Source organism: Oncorhynchus masou, unplaced genomic scaffold (genome assembly GCF_036934945.1).
Source record: "Oncorhynchus masou masou isolate Uvic2021 unplaced genomic scaffold, UVic_Omas_1.1 unplaced_scaffold_1792, whole genome shotgun sequence".
In the NCBI taxonomy this organism is placed as follows: domain Eukaryota; kingdom Metazoa; phylum Chordata; class Actinopteri; order Salmoniformes; family Salmonidae; genus Oncorhynchus; species Oncorhynchus masou.
Genome location: NW_027008117.1, coordinates 26,352 through 45,241, shown reverse-complemented (window position 1 = coordinate 45,241; position 18,890 = coordinate 26,352). Strand labels below are relative to the sequence as shown.

General features: G+C 43.8%; 1 protein-coding gene across 1 annotated transcript; it reads left to right on the top strand.

The window, feature by feature from the left end:
* Nucleotides 1-747: 747 nt before the first annotated feature.
* On the top strand, nucleotides 748-18,134 carry LOC135532262 (NLR family CARD domain-containing protein 3-like). Its single transcript, XM_064959856.1, has 8 exons — nucleotides 748-833; nucleotides 5,891-6,004; nucleotides 6,932-7,045; nucleotides 10,412-10,638; nucleotides 10,882-12,679; nucleotides 12,864-13,037; nucleotides 17,301-17,474; nucleotides 17,616-18,134. Exons 2-8 carry the CDS (start codon nucleotides 5,937-5,939, stop codon nucleotides 17,809-17,811), a joined length of 2,751 nt encoding a protein of 916 aa, XP_064815928.1. The 5' UTR covers nucleotides 748-833; nucleotides 5,891-5,936; the 3' UTR covers nucleotides 17,812-18,134.
* Nucleotides 18,135-18,890: the final 756 nt, after the last annotated feature.

Genomic DNA, 18,890 nt, shown 5'->3' with positions numbered 1-18,890 from the left:
TCCATTTGGTAGACCATATCAGCTGGTAGGCCATATTATAATTTCTGACATCTGGTAGGCCATATTATAATTTCATTTCTGACATCTGGTAGGCCATATTATAATTTCTGGCATCTGGTAGGCCATTTTATAATTTCTGACATTTGGTATTTCTGACATCTGGTAGGCCATATTATCATTTCTGACATCTGGTAGGCCATATTATAATTTCTGGCATCTGGTAGGCCATATTATAATTTCTGACATCTGGTAGGCCATTTTATCATTTCTGACATCTGGTAGGCCATATTATAATTTCTGACATCTGGTAGGCCATATTATAATTTCTGACATCTGGTAGGCCATATTATAATTTCTGACATCTGGTAGGCCATGTTATAATTTCCCACAACTGGTAGCCCATTTGTTTGTCAACTATAGTTAGATACATGCAGATTCTCTTCTGTCATAACTTGTTGCCCCAGAAGACTAAATAAAGTAATGCACAGCAGAATAATGTTTTACATTGATATAATGAATGCATTAGTAATCTAGTTAACACAGGTAAAGTTGTCTGTTTTGTTTAGGGACGCATTAACTCCAAAACAGTGGAAAGATCGGTCCTGTGCAAAATATGAGCTACTATCATAATACTGTGCGCATGTAAACGTGGCCACTGTTGTAAATTCTAGTCTACAGCAGGAGTTTACTGCCATCTAGTGGAAGACACCAATTAAACACATTCATGAGGGTGTGGAGACGGCTGAGATGAAACCGAAAGTACATTTGTTGTTTTGTACAGAATCCATTTTGAGACGACACCAGAAACCACTATTCGGAGAGTAAAACATAAAGTAAGTATTTATGAACAATACTCTTTTCTAAAGGACAGAGTAAGAGAATGAATATCTGGAATGAGATATCCGCAGCTTCCCTGTTCCATCTATTGCTGCCCCCTGGACCCTATGATCACTTGGCTACATAGCTGATGCCTGCTGGACTGTCCATTAATCACGGTACTCCATTCTGTTTATTTTTTTGTTATTCTGTCGGCTCCAGCCGCAAACTCAGGCTCTGTGGGTAGATAACTGATCCTCTCTGGCCATTCATCGCCATTTTACCTGTTGTTGTTGTTTTAGCTGATCAGCTGTTGTTGTCTCACCTGTTGTCTAGCTAGCTCTCCCAATCAAATCAAATCAAATTTTATTTGTCACATACACATGGTTAGCAGATGTTAATGCGAGTGTAGCGAAATGCTTGTGCTTCTAGTTCCGACAATGCAGTAATAACCAACAAGTAATCTAACTAACAATTCCTAAACTACTGTCTTATACACAGTGTAAGGGGATAAATAATATGTACATAAGGATATATGAATGAGTGATGGTACAGAGCAGCATAGGCAAGATACAGTAGATGGTATCGGGTACAGTATATACATATGAGATGAGTATGTAAACAAAGTGGCATAGTTAAAGTGGCTAGTGATACATGTATTACATAAGGATGCAGTCGATGATATAGAGTACAGTATATACGTATGCATATGAGATGAATAATGTAGGGTAAGTAACATTATATAAGGTAGCATTGTTTAAAGTGGCTAGTGATATATCAACACCTGTGATTACTTTATGCCTTGCTGTATGTCTCTCTCAAATGTCAATATGCCTTGTATACTGTTGTTTAGGTTAGTTATCATTGTTTTAGATTACAATGGAGCCCCTAGTTCCACTCATCATACCTCTGATACCTCCTTTGTCCCACCTCCCACACATGCGGTGACCTCACCCATTATAACCAGCATGTCCAGAGATACAACCTCTCTTATCATCACTCAGTGCCTGGGCTTACCTCTGCTGTGCCCGCACCCCACCATACCCCTGTCTGCACATTATCTATTCTACCACGCCCAGAAATCTGCTCCTTTTATTCTTTGTCCCCAACGCTCTAGGCGACCAGTTTTGATAGCCTTTAGCCGTACCCTCATCCTACTCCTCCTCTGTTATCTCGGGTGATGTGGAGGTAAACCCAGGCCCTTTCGTGTCCCCAGGTACCCTCGTTTGTTGACTTCTGTGATCGAAAAGGCCTTGGTCTCATGCATGGTAACATCGGAAGCCTCCTCCCTAAGTTTGTTTTACTCACTGCTTTAGCACACTCCGCCAACCCTGATGTCCTTGCCGTGTCTGAATCCTTAGAAAGGCCACCAAAAATTCTGAAATTTCCATACCCAACTACAACATTTTCCGTCAAGATAGAACTGCCAAAGGGGGAGGAGTTGCAATCTACTGCAGAGATAGCCTCCAAAGTTCTGTCATACATTCCAGGTCTATACCCAGAAATAAGTCTCTCACTGTTGCCGCCTATGAACCCCCCTCCTCTCCCAGCCCTGGACACCATTTGTGAATTGATCGCCCTCCATCTAACCTCAGAGTTCGTTCTGTTAGGTGACCTAAACTGGGATATGCTTAATACCCCGGCAGTCCTACAATCTAAGCTAGATCCCGTCAATCTCACACAAATAATCAAGGAACCCACCAGGTACAACCCTAAATCCGTAAACATGGGCACCTTCATAGACATTATCCTGACCAACTTGCCCTCCAAATACTCCTCCGCTGTTTTCAATCAGGATCTCAGCGATCACTGCCTCATTGCCTGTATCCGCTATGGGTCCGCGGTCAAACGACCACTCCTCATCACTGTCAAACACTCCCTAAAACACTTCTGCGAGCAGGCCTTTCTAATCGACCTGGCCCGGGTATCCTGGAAGGATATTAACCTCATCCCGTCAGTCGAGGATGCCTGGTCATTCTTTAAAAGTAATTTCCTCACCATCTTAGATAAGCATGCCACGTTCAAAAAATGCAGAACTAAGAATAGATATACCCCTTGGTTCACTCCAGACCTGACTGCCCTTGACCAGCACAAAAACATCCTGTGGTGGTCTGCAATAGTATCGAATAGTCCCCGCGATATGCAACTGTTCAGGGAAGTCAGGAACCAATACACACAGTCAGTCAGGAAAGCAAAGGCTAGCTTTTCCAAACAGAAATTTGCATCCTGTAGCTCTAACTCCAAAAAGTTTTGGGACACTGTAAAGTCCAAGGAGAACAAGAGCACCTCCTCCCAGCTGCCCACTGCACTGAGGCTAGGTAACACGGTCACCACCGATAAATCCATGATAATTGAACATTTCAATAAGCATTTTTCTACGGCAGGCCATGCTTTCCACCTGCCTACCCCTCCCCCGGTCAACAGCACTGCACCCCCCACAGCAACTTGCCCAAGCTTCCCCCATTTCTGCTTCATCCAAATCCAGATAGCTGCTATTCTGAAAGAGCTGTGAAATCTGGACCCCAAAAAATCAGCTGGGATAGACAATCTGGACCCCTACAAATCAGCTGGGATAGACAATCTGGACCCCTACAAATCAGCTGGACCTGGACCCCAACAAATTTGCTGGGATAGACAATCTGGACCCCTACAAATCAGCTGGGATAGACAATCTGGACCCTCTCTTTCTAAAATGATCCGCTGCCATTGTTGCAATCAATATTAATTGCCTGTTCAACCTCTCTTTCATATCGTCTGAGATCCCTAAAGATTGGAAAGCTGCTACGGTCATCCCCCTCTTCAAAGGGGGAGACACTCTAGACCCAAACTATTACAGACCTGTATCCATCCTAGGGCGGCAGGGTACCCTAGTGGTTAGAGTGTTGGACTAGTAACCAGGGTTGCAAGTTCGAATCCCCGAGCTGACAAGGTACAACTCTGTCGTTCTGCCTCTGAACAGGCAGTTAACCCATTGTTCCTAGGCCGTCATTGAAAATAAGAATTTGTTCTTAACTGACTTGCCTAGTAGAAAAAATAAATCCTGCCCTGCCTTTCTAAAGTCTTTGAAAGCCAATTTAACAAACAGATCACTGACCATTTTTAATCCCACCGCACCTTCTCCGCAATGCAATCTGGTTTCCGAGCTGGTCATGGGTGCACCTAAGCCACGCTCAAGTCCGAAACGATATCATAACCGGCATCAATAAAGGACAATACTGTGCAGCCATATTCATCGACCTGGCCAAAGCTTTCGACTCTGTCAATCACAGCATTCTTGTCGGCAGACTCAACAGTCTTGGTTTCTCAAATGACTGCCTCGCCTGGTTCACCAACTATTTCTCAGACACAGTTCAGTGTGTTATATCGGAGGGCCTGTTGTCCGGACCTCTGGCAGTCTCTATGGGGGTGCCACAGGGTTCAATTCTCGGGCCGACTCTTTTCTCTGTATACATCAATGATGTCACTCTTGCTGCGGGTGATTCTCTGATCCACCTCTATGCAGACGACACCATTCTGTATACTTCTGGCCCTTCCTTGGACACTGTGCTAACTAACCTCCAAATGAGCTTCAATGCCATACAACACTCCTTCCGTGGCATCCAACTGCTCTCAAATGCTAGTAAAACCAAATGCAAGCTTTTCAACCGTTCGCTGCTCGCACCCGCCCGCCCGACTAGCATCACCACCCTGGACGGTTCCGACCTAGAATATTTGGACAACTATAAATACCTAGGTGTCTGGTTAGACTGCAAACTCTCCTTCCAGACTCATATTAAACGTCTCCAATCCAAAATCAAATTTAGAATCTGCTTTTTATTTCGCAACAAAGCCTCCTTCACTCACGCCGCCAAACTTACCCTAGTAAAACTGACTATCCTACCGATCCTCGACTTTGGCGATGTCATCTACAAAATAGCTTCCAACACTCTACTCAGCAAACTGGATGCAGTCTATCACAGTGCCATCCGTTTTGTTACCAAATCACCTTATACCACCCACCACTGCGACCTGTATGCTCTTGTCGGCTGGCCCTCGCTACATATTCGTCGCCAGACCCACTGGCTCCAGGGTATCTATAAGTGTATGCTAGGTAAAGCTCTGCCTTATCTCAGTTCACTGGTCACGATAACAACACCCACCTGTAGCACACGTTCCAGCAGGTATATCTCACTGATCATCTCCAAAGCCAACACCTCATTTGGCCGCCTCTCCGTCCAGTTCTCTGCTGCCAATGACTGGAACGAACTACAAAAATCTCTGAAACTGGAAACACTTATCTCCATCACTGGCTTTAAGCACCAACTGTCAGAGCAGCTCACAGATTACTGCACCTGTACATAGCCCACCTATAATTTAGCCCAAACAACTACCTCTTTCCCTACTGTATTTAATTAATTTATTTATTTTGCTCCTTTGCACCCCATTACTATCACTACTATTACTACTACTAATGCTGCTACTACTACTACTACTGCTACTACTGCTGCTACTACTACTAATGCTGCTACTACTATTACTATCACTACCACTACTATTACTACTACTAATGCTGCTACTACTACTACTGCTACTACTATTACTATCACTACCACTACTATTACTACTACTAATGCTGCTACTACTACTACTACTACTACTATTACTGCTACTACTAATGCTGCTACTACTACTGCTACTACTAATGCTGCTTCTACTGCTACTACTGGAACTGCTACCACTGCTACTGTTAATGCAGCTACTACTATTACCACTACCACTACCACTACTACTACCACTACTGCTACTACTAACACTAGTACCACCACTACTTCTACTACCACTACCACTACTACTACTACTACCACTACTACCACTACTGCTGCAACTACCACTACCACTACTGCTGCTACTACCACTACCACCACTACTACCATTACCACTACTACTACCACTACCATGACTACAACTGCTACTGCTGCTACTACTACTACTACTACTACTACTACTACTACAACTGCTACTACTACTACTACTACTACTAGGTGGATTCCTCTTAGTTTTAAACTGAGAGAAATAATCATTGTACGTTTGCCAGGGTCCAGCAGAAGAGACCAGACTCACCTGGACCCAACTGTGTGTCCATGAAGAGTGACTCATCTATGGAGCAGCCAATGAAATTCAGAAATGGAGATTGTACCACTGATCCATGGTAAGAACTGAAAAATGTGGCAGTGTTTTACGTAGTACTGCTACTAATACTGCTACCGCTACTACTACTTCGACTGCTACTCCTACTACTGCTGCTACTACTATTACTACTGCTACTGCTACTAATACTGCTACCACTACTACTACTTCTACTGCTACAACTACTGCTACTGCTGCTACTACTATTACTACTGCTACTGCTACCACAAGTGCTACTACTACTACTATTACTACCACTACTATTACTACCACTACTAGTACTACTATTACTACGGCTACTGCTACTACTACTGCCACTACTACTACTATTACTACCATTACTATTACTACCACTACTAGTACTACTATTACTACTGCTACTGCTACTACTACTGCTACTACTACTACTATTACTACCATTACTATTACTACCACTACTAGTACTACTATTACTACTGCTACTGCTACTACTACTACTACCACTACTATTACTACCACTACTAGTACTAATATTACTACTACTACTGCTACTACTACTGCTATGACTACTACTAATACTACAATTACTATTTGTACTGCTGCTGCTTCTGCTACTGCTAATGCTGCTAATGCTGGTACTACTACTACTACAACTGCTACTACTGCTACTGCTGGTACTACTACTGCTACTGCTGCTAATGCTGGTACTACTACTACTACTACTACTACTACTGCTACTGCTGGTACTACTACTACTGCTACTACTGCTAATGCTGGTACTACTACTACTACTACTGCTACTGCTGGTACTACTACTACTGCTGCTAATGCTGGTACTACTACTACTGCTGTTACTACTATTGCCACTACTCCTGCTAGTCCTACTGCTGCTGCTACTGCTGCTACTACTACTACTTGGTGGATTCCTCTTAGTTTTTAAACTGAGAAAAAATCACTGTACGTTTGCCAGGGTCCAGCAAAAGAGACCAGACTCACCTGGACCCAGCTGTGTGTCCATGAAGAGTGACTCATCTATGGAGCAGCCAATGAAATTCAGAAAAGGAGATTGTACCACCGATCCAGGGTAAGAACTGAAAAATGTGGCAGTGTTTTACATACTACTACTACTGCTGCTACTACTATTACTACTGCTACTACTACTGCTATGACTACAACTACTATTTGTGCTGCTGCTAAGTCTACCGCTACTGCTAATGCTGGTGCTACTACTACTACTTTACCTTTATTTAATTAGGCAAGTCAGTTAAGAACAATTTCTTATTTTCAATGATGGCCTAGGAACAGTGGGTTAACTGCCTTGTTTAGGGGCAGAACAACAGATTTTTACCTTGTCAGCTCAGGGATTCGATCTTGCAACCTTCCGGTTACCCCTATTACCAGCCTGTTCAACCTCTCTTTCATATCGTCTAAGATCCCCAAGGATTGGAAAGCTGCCGCAGTCATCCCCCTATTCAAAGGGGGAGACACCTTGGACCCAAACTGTTACAGACCTATATTCATCCTGCCCTGCCTATCTAAGGTCTTCGAAAGCCAAGTCAACAAACAGGTCACTGAACATCTCGAATCCCACCGTACCTTCTCCGCTGTGCAATCTGGTTTCCGAGCCGGTCACGGGTGCACCTCAGCCACGCTCAAGGTACTAAACGATATCATAACCGGCATCGATAAAAGACAGTACTGTGCAGCCGTCTTCATCGACCTTGCCAAGGCTTTCGACTCTGTCAATCACCATACTCTTATCGGCAGACTCAGTAGCCTCGGTTTTTCTGATGACTGCCTTGCCTGGTTCACCAACTACTTTGCAGACAGAGTTAGTGTGTCAAATCAGAGGGCATGCTGTCCGATCCTCTGGCAGTCTCTTTCGGGGTGCCACAGGGTTCAATTCTCGGGCCGACTCTTTTCTCTGTATATATCAATGATGTGGCTCTTGCTTCGGGCGATTCCCTGATCCACCTCTAAGCAGACGACACCATTCTGTATACTTCCGGCCTGTCCTTGGACACTGTGCTATCTAATCTCCAAACGAGATTCAATGCCATACAACACTCCTTCCGTGGCCTCCAACTGCTCTTAAACGCTAGTAAAACCAAATGCATGCTTTTCAACCATTCGCTGCCTGCACCCGCACGCCCGACTAGCATCACCACCCTGGATGGTTCCGACCTAGAATATGTGGACATCTATAAGTACCTAAGTGTCTGGCTAGACTGTAAACTCTCCTTCCAGACTCATATCAAACATCTCCAATCTAAAATCAAATCTAGAATCGGCTTTCTATTCCGCAACAAAGCCTACTTCACTCACGCCGCCAAACTTACCCTAGTAAAACTGACTATCCTACCGATCCTCGACTTCGGCGATGTCATCAACAAAATAGCTTCCAATCTACTCAGCAAACTGGATGCAGTTTATCACAGTGCCATCCGTTTTGTTACTAAAGCACCTTATACCACCCACCAATGCGACCTGTATGCTCTAGTCGGCTGGCCCTCGCTACATATTCGTCGCCAGACCCACTGGCTCCAGGTCATCTACAAGTCCATGCTAGGTAAAGCTCCGCCTTATCTCAGTTCACTGGTCACGATGGCAACACCCACCTGCTACAGCAGGTGTAACTCACTGATCATCCCTAAAGCCAACACCTCATTTGGCCGCCTTTCGTTCCAGTTCTCTGCTGCCTGTGACTGGAACGAATTGCAAAAATCGCTGAAGTTGGATACTTTTATCTCCCTCACCAACTTCAAACATCTGCTATCTGAGCAGCTAACCGATCGCTGCAGCTGTACATACAGTGCCTTGCGAATGTATTCGGCCCCCTTGAACTTTGCGACCTTTTGCAACATTTCAGGCTTCAAACATAAAGATATAAAACTGTATTTTTTTGTGAAGAATCAACAACAAGTGGGACACAATCATGAAGTGGAACGACATTTATTGGATATTTCAAACTTTTTTAACAAATCAAAAACTGAAAAATTGGGCATGCAAAATTATTCAGCCCCTTTACTTTCAGTGCAGCAAACTCTCTCCAGAAGTTCAGTGAGGATCTCTGAATGATCCAATGTTGACCTAAATGATTGATGTTTGAAGCCTGAAATGTGGCAAAAGGTTGCAAAGTTCAAGGGGGCCGAATACTTTCGCAAGGCACTGTACCTTTGACTATTGGATGTTCTTATAGGCACTATAGTATTGCCAGTAACATTATAGCTTCCGTCCTCCTCCTCGCCCCTACCTGGGCTCGAACCAGGAACACATCGACAACAGCCACACAAGAAGCGTCTTTACCCATCGCTCCACAAAAGCTGCGGCCCTTGCAGCGCAAGGGGAATAACTACTCCAAATCTAAAAGCGAGTGACGTTTGAAACAGTATTAGCGCACACCCAGCTAACTCGCTAGCCATTTCACAAGTCATAAACAGCGCTGTGCTTGCAAAGAGCTGCTGGCAAAACGCACGAAAGGTCCTGATTCATACTGTATGACTCCAAACATCACTAAACTTTCTGCAGTTCTTCCAGATGATCAGTATTACCTCTCTCTCTGTCTCTCTGCGTCTCTACGTCTCTGTGTGTGTGTGTTCTGCCAGTAATTTTCTCTCTCCTTTATCTCTGTAGTGGATGGTCTACTCTGTTAGAAGATCAGTCTCTCTCTCTCCTTTATCTCTGTAGTGGATGGTCTACTCTGTTAGATGATCAGTCTCTCTCTCTCATTTATCTCTGTAGTGGATGGTCTACTCTGTTAGAGGATCAGTATCTATCTCCTTTATCTCTGTAGTGGATGGTCTACTCTGTTAGATGATCAGTCTCTCTCTCCTTTATCTCTGTAGTGGATGGTCTACTCTGTTAGAGGATCAGTCTCTCTCTCCTTTATCTCTGTAGTGGATGGTCTACTCTGTTAGATAATCAGTCTCTCTCTCTCCTTTATCTCTGTAGTGGATGGTCTACTCTGTTAGATGATCAGTCTCTCTCTCTCTCCCCTTTATCTCTGTAGTGGATGGTCTACTCTGTTAGAGGATCAGTCTCTCTCTCCTTTATCTCTGTAGTGGATGGTCTACTCTGTTAGAGGATCAGTATCTCTCTCTCCTTTATCTCTAGTGGATGGTCTACTCTGTTAGAGGATCAGTATCTATCTCCTTTATCTCTGTAGTGGATGGTCTACTCTGTTAGATGATCAGTCTCTCTCTCCTTTATCTCTGTAGTGGATGGTCTACTCTGTTAGAGGATCAGTCTCTCTCTCTCCTTTATCTCTGTAGTGGATGGTCTACTCTGTTAGATGATCAGTCTCTCTCTCTCTCCTTTATCTCTGTAGTGGATGGTCTACTCTGTTAGAGGATCAGTATCTCTCCTTTATCTCTGTAGTGGATGGTCTACTCTGTTAGAGGATCAGTATCTCTCTCCTTTATGTCTTTATGTTTTAATAATGTTCTTTCAGCTCTCTGCCAGAGGATCCGTCCAGGTGTGCAGTGTGTCAGCAGGTGCAGAGGGATCCAGTCTCTATCTCCTGTGGACACAGGTTCTGCAGACAGTGCATCACCAGATACTGGGAGAGACCTGCTCCTTCAGGAGACTATGACTGTCCTCAGTGTAGAAAGACATCCAGAACACTTCCTGTACTACGGCACCTGAGTGAACCCAATGATGCAAGAGGCTCTGAAATCAGTAAGACCACTTGTACACGTGTGCTAAGTCAATACCTCAATATGATTTACAGTATTTAACTACAATAATATGAGATAATATAAGTTACTGTTGTTGTGGAAGGCCCACTTTTCATCAAATAATATAAATCATCCTCTGTACGGATTGAATCCAGCCCCCTTATTTACTGTAGTTGTGGAACAACCACTTCTCATCCTGTCAACGAATGTGTCTGATGCACATCCTTTTACACTTCCCTTGTAGTGGATGACGGCCTACAGAGAGCCATAGTAAACCATAAAGACAGTCTGACAAGGAGGTATGAATGTGTGATAGGCATTGAAAAAGCAGGGAATCAAACTCCCCTCAACAGGATTTACACAGAGCTCTACATCACAGAAGGAGAGAGTGAAGGGGTTAACAATGAACATGAGGTGTGGCAGCTTGAGACAGCATCCAGGACACCAACCTCACATGACACAGCAATCCACTGCAATGACATCTTTAAACTCTTCCCTGGCCAGGAGAGAAGCATCAGAACTGTGCTGACGAAGGGCATCGCTGGCATCGGAAAAACAGTCTCTGTGCAGAAGTTCATCCTAGATTGGGCTGAAGGGAAGGCAAACCAAGATGTGGATGTCATATTTGTGTTTCCTTTCCGGGAGCTGAACTTGATTAAAGATCAGCAGTACACTCTTCTCAGACTTTTAAATGACTTCCACACAGAACTAGACATAGGCAATGCAAAGAAACTCACAGCCTGTAAATCTATGTTCATCTTGGATGGTTTGGATGAAAGCAGATTTCCATTGGATTTCCAGCACAATGAAAAGGTGTCTGATGTCACACAGACATCGTCTTTTGATGTTCTGCTGACAAACCTCATCAAGGGGAATCTGCTTCCCTCTGCTCTCCTTTGGATAACCTCCCGACCAGCAGCAACCAATCAGATCCCTCCTGAGTGTGTTGACCAGCTGACAGAGGTACGAGGGTTCAATGACCCACAGAAGGAGGAGTACTTCAGGAAGAGATTCAGTGATGAGGACCTGGCCAGCAGAATCATCTCACACTTAAAGACATCAAGGAGCCTCCACATCATGTGCCACATGCCAGTGTTCTGTTGGATTTCTGCAACAGTCCTTGAACACATGTTGAGTACAGACAAGAGCAGAGAGATGCCCACGACTCTGACTGAGATGTCCATACACTTCCTGCTCATTCAGAGCAGCCTGAAGAACCAGAAGTATCATGGAAGAGATGACATGGATCAAGAGGAGCTCATGGAGTCAGATAAGGACATTCTTTTGAAGCTGGGGAAGCTGGCGTTTGAACATCTGGAGAAGGGTAATCTCATGTTCTATGAAGAAGACCTGAAAGAGTGTGGCATTGATGTCAAAGAAGCCTCAGTGTACTCAGGATTGTGCACACAAATCTTTAAAGAAGAGTCTGTGTTCTTTCAGAGAGTGGTGTACTGCTTTGTTCATCTGAGCATTCAGGAGTTTCTCTCAGCTGTCTACATATACCATTGTTACACAACCAAGAAAATGGATGAACAGAAGCCCTTCCTCAAGAGAAAGTCTAGAGCTGTGTCTGAAGTGCTAACCTTGCATGAGCTGCTGAAGAGTGCTGTGGATAAAGCCTTGGAGAGTAAGAATGGACACCTGGACCTTTTTGTCCGCTTCCTTCATGGCATGTCACTGGAGTCCAATCAGAAACTCCTACGAGGTCTGGTGACACAGACAGAAAGGAGTCCAGAGAGCGTCCAGAGAACGATCCGATCCCTTAAGGTGATGCAGAGGAAGAACATCTCCCCTGAGAGGTGCATCAATCTCTTCCACTGTCTGATAGAGATGAAAGACCAGTCAGTCCAGGAGGAAATCCAAGCATACTGGAGGTCAGAGAACACATCCAAAATCCTCACACTTGCTCACTGTTCAGCACTGGCCTACATGCTGCAGATATCAGAGGAGGTTCTGGATGTGTTTGACCTGAAGGTATACAAGACGTCAGAGGAGGGTCGTAGGAGACTGGTCCCAGCTGTGAGAGGCTGCAGGAAAGCTCTGTAAGTATTCATGTAAATATCGCATATGGGCAGCAAGCACAGAGACAGGTGAAATAGATCAGGATGTGACATCATGAATGAATGGTGCACACATTAGTCGTGCACTGGTAACTGTGTTAGGAAGGAAAGCTAAACAAACCATTATAATAACCTATCTGTCATGGTATTTACTCTGTGTTGACAGACTCACTGACTGTGAACTCACGGACACATCCTGTGAAGTGTTGGTCCCAGCTCTCAGTTCAAACTCCTCAAACCTGAGAGAGCTGGATCTGAGTAACAATGACCTGAAAGATTCAGGAGTGAAGCTGCTCTCTACTGGACTGGGGAATCCCCACTGTAAACTGGAGACTCTGAGGTCAGTGTTCTTTTACTTGATCAGCAAGTGATAATTGTTCCATGTGTTGCTAATGTAATAATGGGCCTTATTTGAGTGACTTTTATTTAAACTCACAGCCCGTAAAGCTATGTTCATCTTTGATGGTTTGGAGTCTATACCTGACGTTGTGTTTCTCTAATTAAACCTGGAGTCTATACCTGACGTTGTGTTTCTCTAATTAAACCTGGAGTCTATACCTGACGTTGTGCTTCTCTAATTAAACCTGGAGTCTATACCTGACGTTGTGTTTCTCTAATTAAACCTGGAGTCTATACCTGACATTGTGTTGCTCTAATTAAACCTGGAGTCTATACCTGACATTGTGTAGCTCAAATTAAACCTGGAGTCTATACCTGATGTTGTGTTTCTCTAATTAAACCTGGAGTCTATACCTGACGTTGTGTTACTCTAATTAAACCTGGAGTCTATACTTGACGTTGTGCTTCTCTAATTAAACCTGGAGTCTATACCTGATGTTGTGTTGCTCTAATTAAACCTGGAGTCTATACCTGATGTTGTGTTGCTCTAGTTAAACCTGGAGTCTATACCTGACATTGTGTAGCTCTAACTAAACTTGGAGTCTATACCTGACGTTATGTAGCTCTAATTAAACCTGGAGTCTATACCTGACGTTGTGTTTCTCTAATTAAACCTGGAGTCTATACCTGATGTTGTGCTTCTCTAATTAAACCTGGAGTCTATACCTGACATTGTGTAGCTCTAATTAAACCTGGAGTCTATACCTGATGTTGTGTTGCTCTAATTAAACCTGGAGTCTATACCTGATGTTGTGTTGCTCTAATTAAACCTGGAGTCTATACCTGACGTTATGTAGCTCTAATTAAACCTGGAGTCTATACATGACGTTGTGTTTCTCTAATTAAACCTGGAGTCTATACCTGATGTTGTGCTTCTCTAATTAAACCTGGAGTCTATACCTGATGTTGTGTTGCTCTAATTAAACCTGGCGTCTATACCTGATGTTGTGTTGCTCTAATTAAACCCGGAGTCTATACCTGACATTGTGTAGCTCTAATTAAACCTGGAGTCTATACCTGATGTTGTGTTGCTCTAATTAAACCTGGAGTCTATACCTGATGTTGTGTTGCTCTAATTAAACCTGGAGTCTATACCTGATGTTGTGTTGCTCTAATTAAACCTGGAGTCTATACCTGACGTTATGTAGCTCTAATTAAACCTGGAGTCTATACCTGACGTTGTGTAGCTCTAATTAAACCTGGAGTCTATACCTGATGTTGTGTTGCTCTAATTAAACCTGGAGTCTATACCTGACGTTGTGTAGCTCTAATTAAACCCGGAGTCTATACCTGACGTTGTGTAGCTCTAATTAAACCTGGAGTCTATACCTGATGTTGTGGTGCTCTAATTAAACCTGGAGTCTATACCTGACGGTGTATAGCTCTAATTAAACCTGGAGTCTATACCTGATGTTGTGTTGCTCTAATTAAACCTGGAGACTATACCTGATGTTGTGCTTCTCTAATTAAACCTGGAGTCTATACCTGACGTTGTGCTTCTCTAATTAAACCTGGAGTCTATACCTGACGTTGTGCTTCTCTAATTAAACCTGGAGTCTATACCTGACGTTGTGCTTCTCTAATTAAACCTGGAGTCTATACCTGACGTTGTGCTTCTCTAATTAAACTTGGAATCTATACCTGACGTTGTGCTTCTCTAATTAAACCTGGAGTCTATACCTGACATTGTGTAGCTCTAATTAAACCTGGAGTCTATATCTGACGTTGTGTAGCTCTAATTAAACCTGGAGTCTATACCTGACGTTGTGTTTCTCTAATTAAACCTGGAGTCTATACCTGATGTTGTGTTGCTTCTATACTAATTAAACTTGGAATCTATACCTGAGTCTATACCTGACGTTGTGCTTCTCTAATTAAACTTGGAATCTATACCTGACGTTGTGCTTCTCTAATTAAACCTGGAGTCTATACCTGACGTGTTGCAGCTCTAATTAAACCTGGAGTCTATACCTGATGTTGTGTTGCTCTAATTAAACCTGGAGTTTATACCTGATGTTGTGTTACTCTAATTAAACCTGGAGTCTATACCTGACATTGTGTAGCTCTAATTAAACCTGGAGTCTATACCTGACGTTGTGTAGCTCTAATTAAACCTGGAGTCTATACCTGATGTTGTGGTGCTCTAATTAAACCTGGAGTCTATACCTGATGTTGTGTTGCTCTAATTAAACCTGGAGTCTATACCAGATGTTGTGTTGCTCTAATTAAACCTGGAGTCTATACCTGACATTGTGTAGCTCTAATTAAACCTGGAGTCTATACCTGATGTTGTGTTGCTCTAATTAAACCTGGAGTCTATACCTGATGTTGTGTTGCTCTAATTAAACCTGGAGTCTATACCTGACATTGTGTAGCTCTAATTAAACCTGGAGTCTATACCTGACGTTGTGTAGCTCTAATTAAACCTGGAGTCTATACCTGACGTTGTGTAGCTCTAATTAAACCTGGAGTCTATACCTGACGTTGTGTTTCTCTTATTAAACCTGGAGTCTATACCTGACATTGTGCTTCTCTAATTAAACCTGGAGTCTATACCTGACGTTGTGTAGCTCTAATTAAACCTGGAGTCTATACCTGATGTTGTGTTGCTCTAACTAAACCTGGAGTTTATACCTGATGTTGTGTTGCTCTTATTAAACCTGGAGTCTATACCTGATGTTGTGTTGCTCTAATTAAACCTGGAGTCTATACCTGACATTGTGTTGCTCTAATTAAACCTGGAGTCTATACCTGACGTTGTGCTTCTCTAATTAAACCTGGAGTCTATACCTGACGTTGTGCTTCTCTAATTAAACCTGGAGTCTATACCTGACGTTGTGCTTCTCTAATTAAACCTGGAGTCTATACCTGACGTTGTGTAGCTCTAATTAAACCTGGAGTCTATACCTGATGTTGTGTTGCTCTAATTAAACCTGGAGTCTATACCTGACATTGTGTAGCTCTAATTAAACCTGGAGTCTATACCTGATGTTGTGTTGCTCTAATTAAACCTGGAGTCTATACCTGACATTGTGTAGCTCTAATTAAACCTGGAGTCTATACCTGACGTGTTGTAGCTCTAATTAAACTTGGAGTCTATACCTGATGTTGTGGTGCTCTAATTAAACCTGGAGTCTATACCTGATGTTGTGGTGCTCTATACCTGATGTTGTGTTGCTCTAATTAAACCTGGTCTATAAACCTGGAGTCTATACCTGATGTTGTGTTGCTCTAATTAAACCTGGAGTCTATACCTGACGTTGTGCTTCTCTAATTAAACCTGGAGTCTATACCTGATGTTGTGTTGCTCTAATTAAACCTGGAGTCTATACCTGATGTTGTGCTTCTCTAATTAAACCTGGATTAAACCTGGAGTCTATTAAACCTGGAGTCTATCCTGACGTTGTGTAGCTCTAATTAAACCTGGAGTCTATACCTGATGTTGTGTTGCTCTAATTAAACCTGGAGTCTATACCTGACATTGTGTAGCTCTAATTAAACCTGGAGTCTATATCTGACGTTGAAGTGGATTAAGTATTTACCCCAGCTTTACAATAGTTTGACTGCTCCTGTTATCAGCTTTAAATCAAAATTAGTGGATGGACGTTGGAGACTGGGCCCAGTTTTGGAGTGCTGCAGAAAGGCTCTGTAAATACTAATGATTATCACACAGATCAAATGACCTTTGTTGTAATCTATCGTGGAATGACGCACGTAACATAACTGGTATCTGTCAACAGACTGGGATGTGACAATTAACGAGAAACCTTTTTACGGTGCATAGATTTTTTTGGGGGCAAATCACAAATTCGCATCTTTCGAATTTAATTTGGGCCATTGACTTGACCGTAACTTGCAGAGGTGGGTGGAGCTACTGCCCTGATTCCGCTCCTCGTTCTAGAATATTTTTTAACACGTCTCCCCCCAGAACTTAATCAAGCATCTGACGCAATTAGGCTACGTAAGATTTAGTTCTGTGCTTCCGAGATTATCTTTGTGGGAACAGCAATTTCATTGGCTGAATAGATTGTCTATCAGCTGAAAATTCTTGAACAAATGATAATTCAAACTGATCAAATGAAGTTGCAGCATCAAGCCATGTATGCACAGTGTTCACATTTGTCATGCACGATAACAGTGTGAGCAGGGAAAGCTAAGCGTAACATAACACCTGTCTGTCATGGTATTTCCTCTGTTTTGACAGACTCGCTGGCTGTAAACTCACAGAAGCATCTTGTGAAGTGTTGGCCTCAGTTCTCAGCCGAAACTCCTCACATCTGAGAGAGCTGGATCTGAGTAACAATGACCTGAAGGATTCAGGAGTGAAGCTGCTCTCTGCTGGACTGTGGAATCCCCACTGTAAACTGGAGACTCTGAGGTCAGTATTCCTGTTTATAAAGGACTGAAATACACAATTCATTGTAAATCTGACAATACACTCCCTTTGACTGAGAATAAAGCTGCCACTTTCTTTTCACCATCAAAAAATAGCAGTTTTAAATTATGTTCAACTCGGCAGGTTGTCGCTCTGTGGAGTCGAAGAGGAAGGCTGTGCTTCTCTGGTCTCAGCTCTGGAGTCAAACCCCTCACACCTGAGAGAGCTGGACCTGAGTAACAATCACCCAGGAAACTCAGGAGTCAGACTGCTCTCTGCTGGACTGGAGGATCCAAACTGCAGACTGGAGAAACTCAAATATGTAGAGGATTTGTTTTAATCTGTGTTGATGATTGACATACTGTAATAGAGCTTGAGACCACCTGAGTGTAGGGAAGGGTACTGGTAGATCAGAGTAGACCACCTGAGTGGAGGGAAGGGTACTGGTAGATCAGAGTAGACCCCCCGAGTGGAGGGACAGGTACTGGTAGATCAGAGTAGACCACCCGAGTGGAGGGACAGGTACTGGTAGATCAGAGTAGACCACCCGAGTGGAGGGACAGGTACTGGTAGATCAGAGTAGACCCCCCGAGTGGAGGGACAGGTACTGGTAGATCAGAGTAGACCACCCGAGTGGAGGGACAGGTACTGGTAGATCAGAGTAGACCACCCGACAGGTACTGGTAGATCCACCCGAGTGGAGGGACAGGTACTGGTAGATCAGAGTAGACCACCCGAGTGGAGGGACAGGTACTGGTAGATCAGAGTAGACCACCCACCCGAGTGGAGGGACAGGTACTGGTAGATCAGAGTAGACCACCCGAGTGGAGGGACAGGTACTGGTAGATCAGAGTAGACCACCCGAGTGGAGGGACAGGTACTGGTAGATCAGAGTAGACCACCCGAGTGGAGGGACAGGTACTGGTAGATCAGAGTAGACCACCCGAGTGGAGGGACAGGTACTGGTAGATCAGAGTAGACCACCCAGGTAGTGGAGGGACAGGTACTGGTAGATCAGAGTAGACCACCCGAGTGGAGGGACAGGTACTGGTAGTCAGAGTAGACCACCCGAGTGGAGGGACAGGTACTGGTAGATCAGAGTAGACCACCCGAGTGGAGGGACAGGTACTGGTAGATCAGAGTAGACCACCCGAGTGGAGGGACAGGTACTGGTAGATCAGAGTAGACCACCGAGTGGAGGGACAGGTACTGGTAGATCAGAGTAGAACACCCGAGTGGAGGGACAGGTACTGGTAGATCAGAGTAGACCACCCGAGTGGAGGGACAGGTACTGGTAGATCAGAGTAGACCACCCGAGTGGAGGGACAGGTACTGGTAGATCAGAGTAGCATAGCTCTATCACCACCTTTGTATTAACCAGTATGGGCCGGCTCAGAGTCTGAACACACCAACACACAA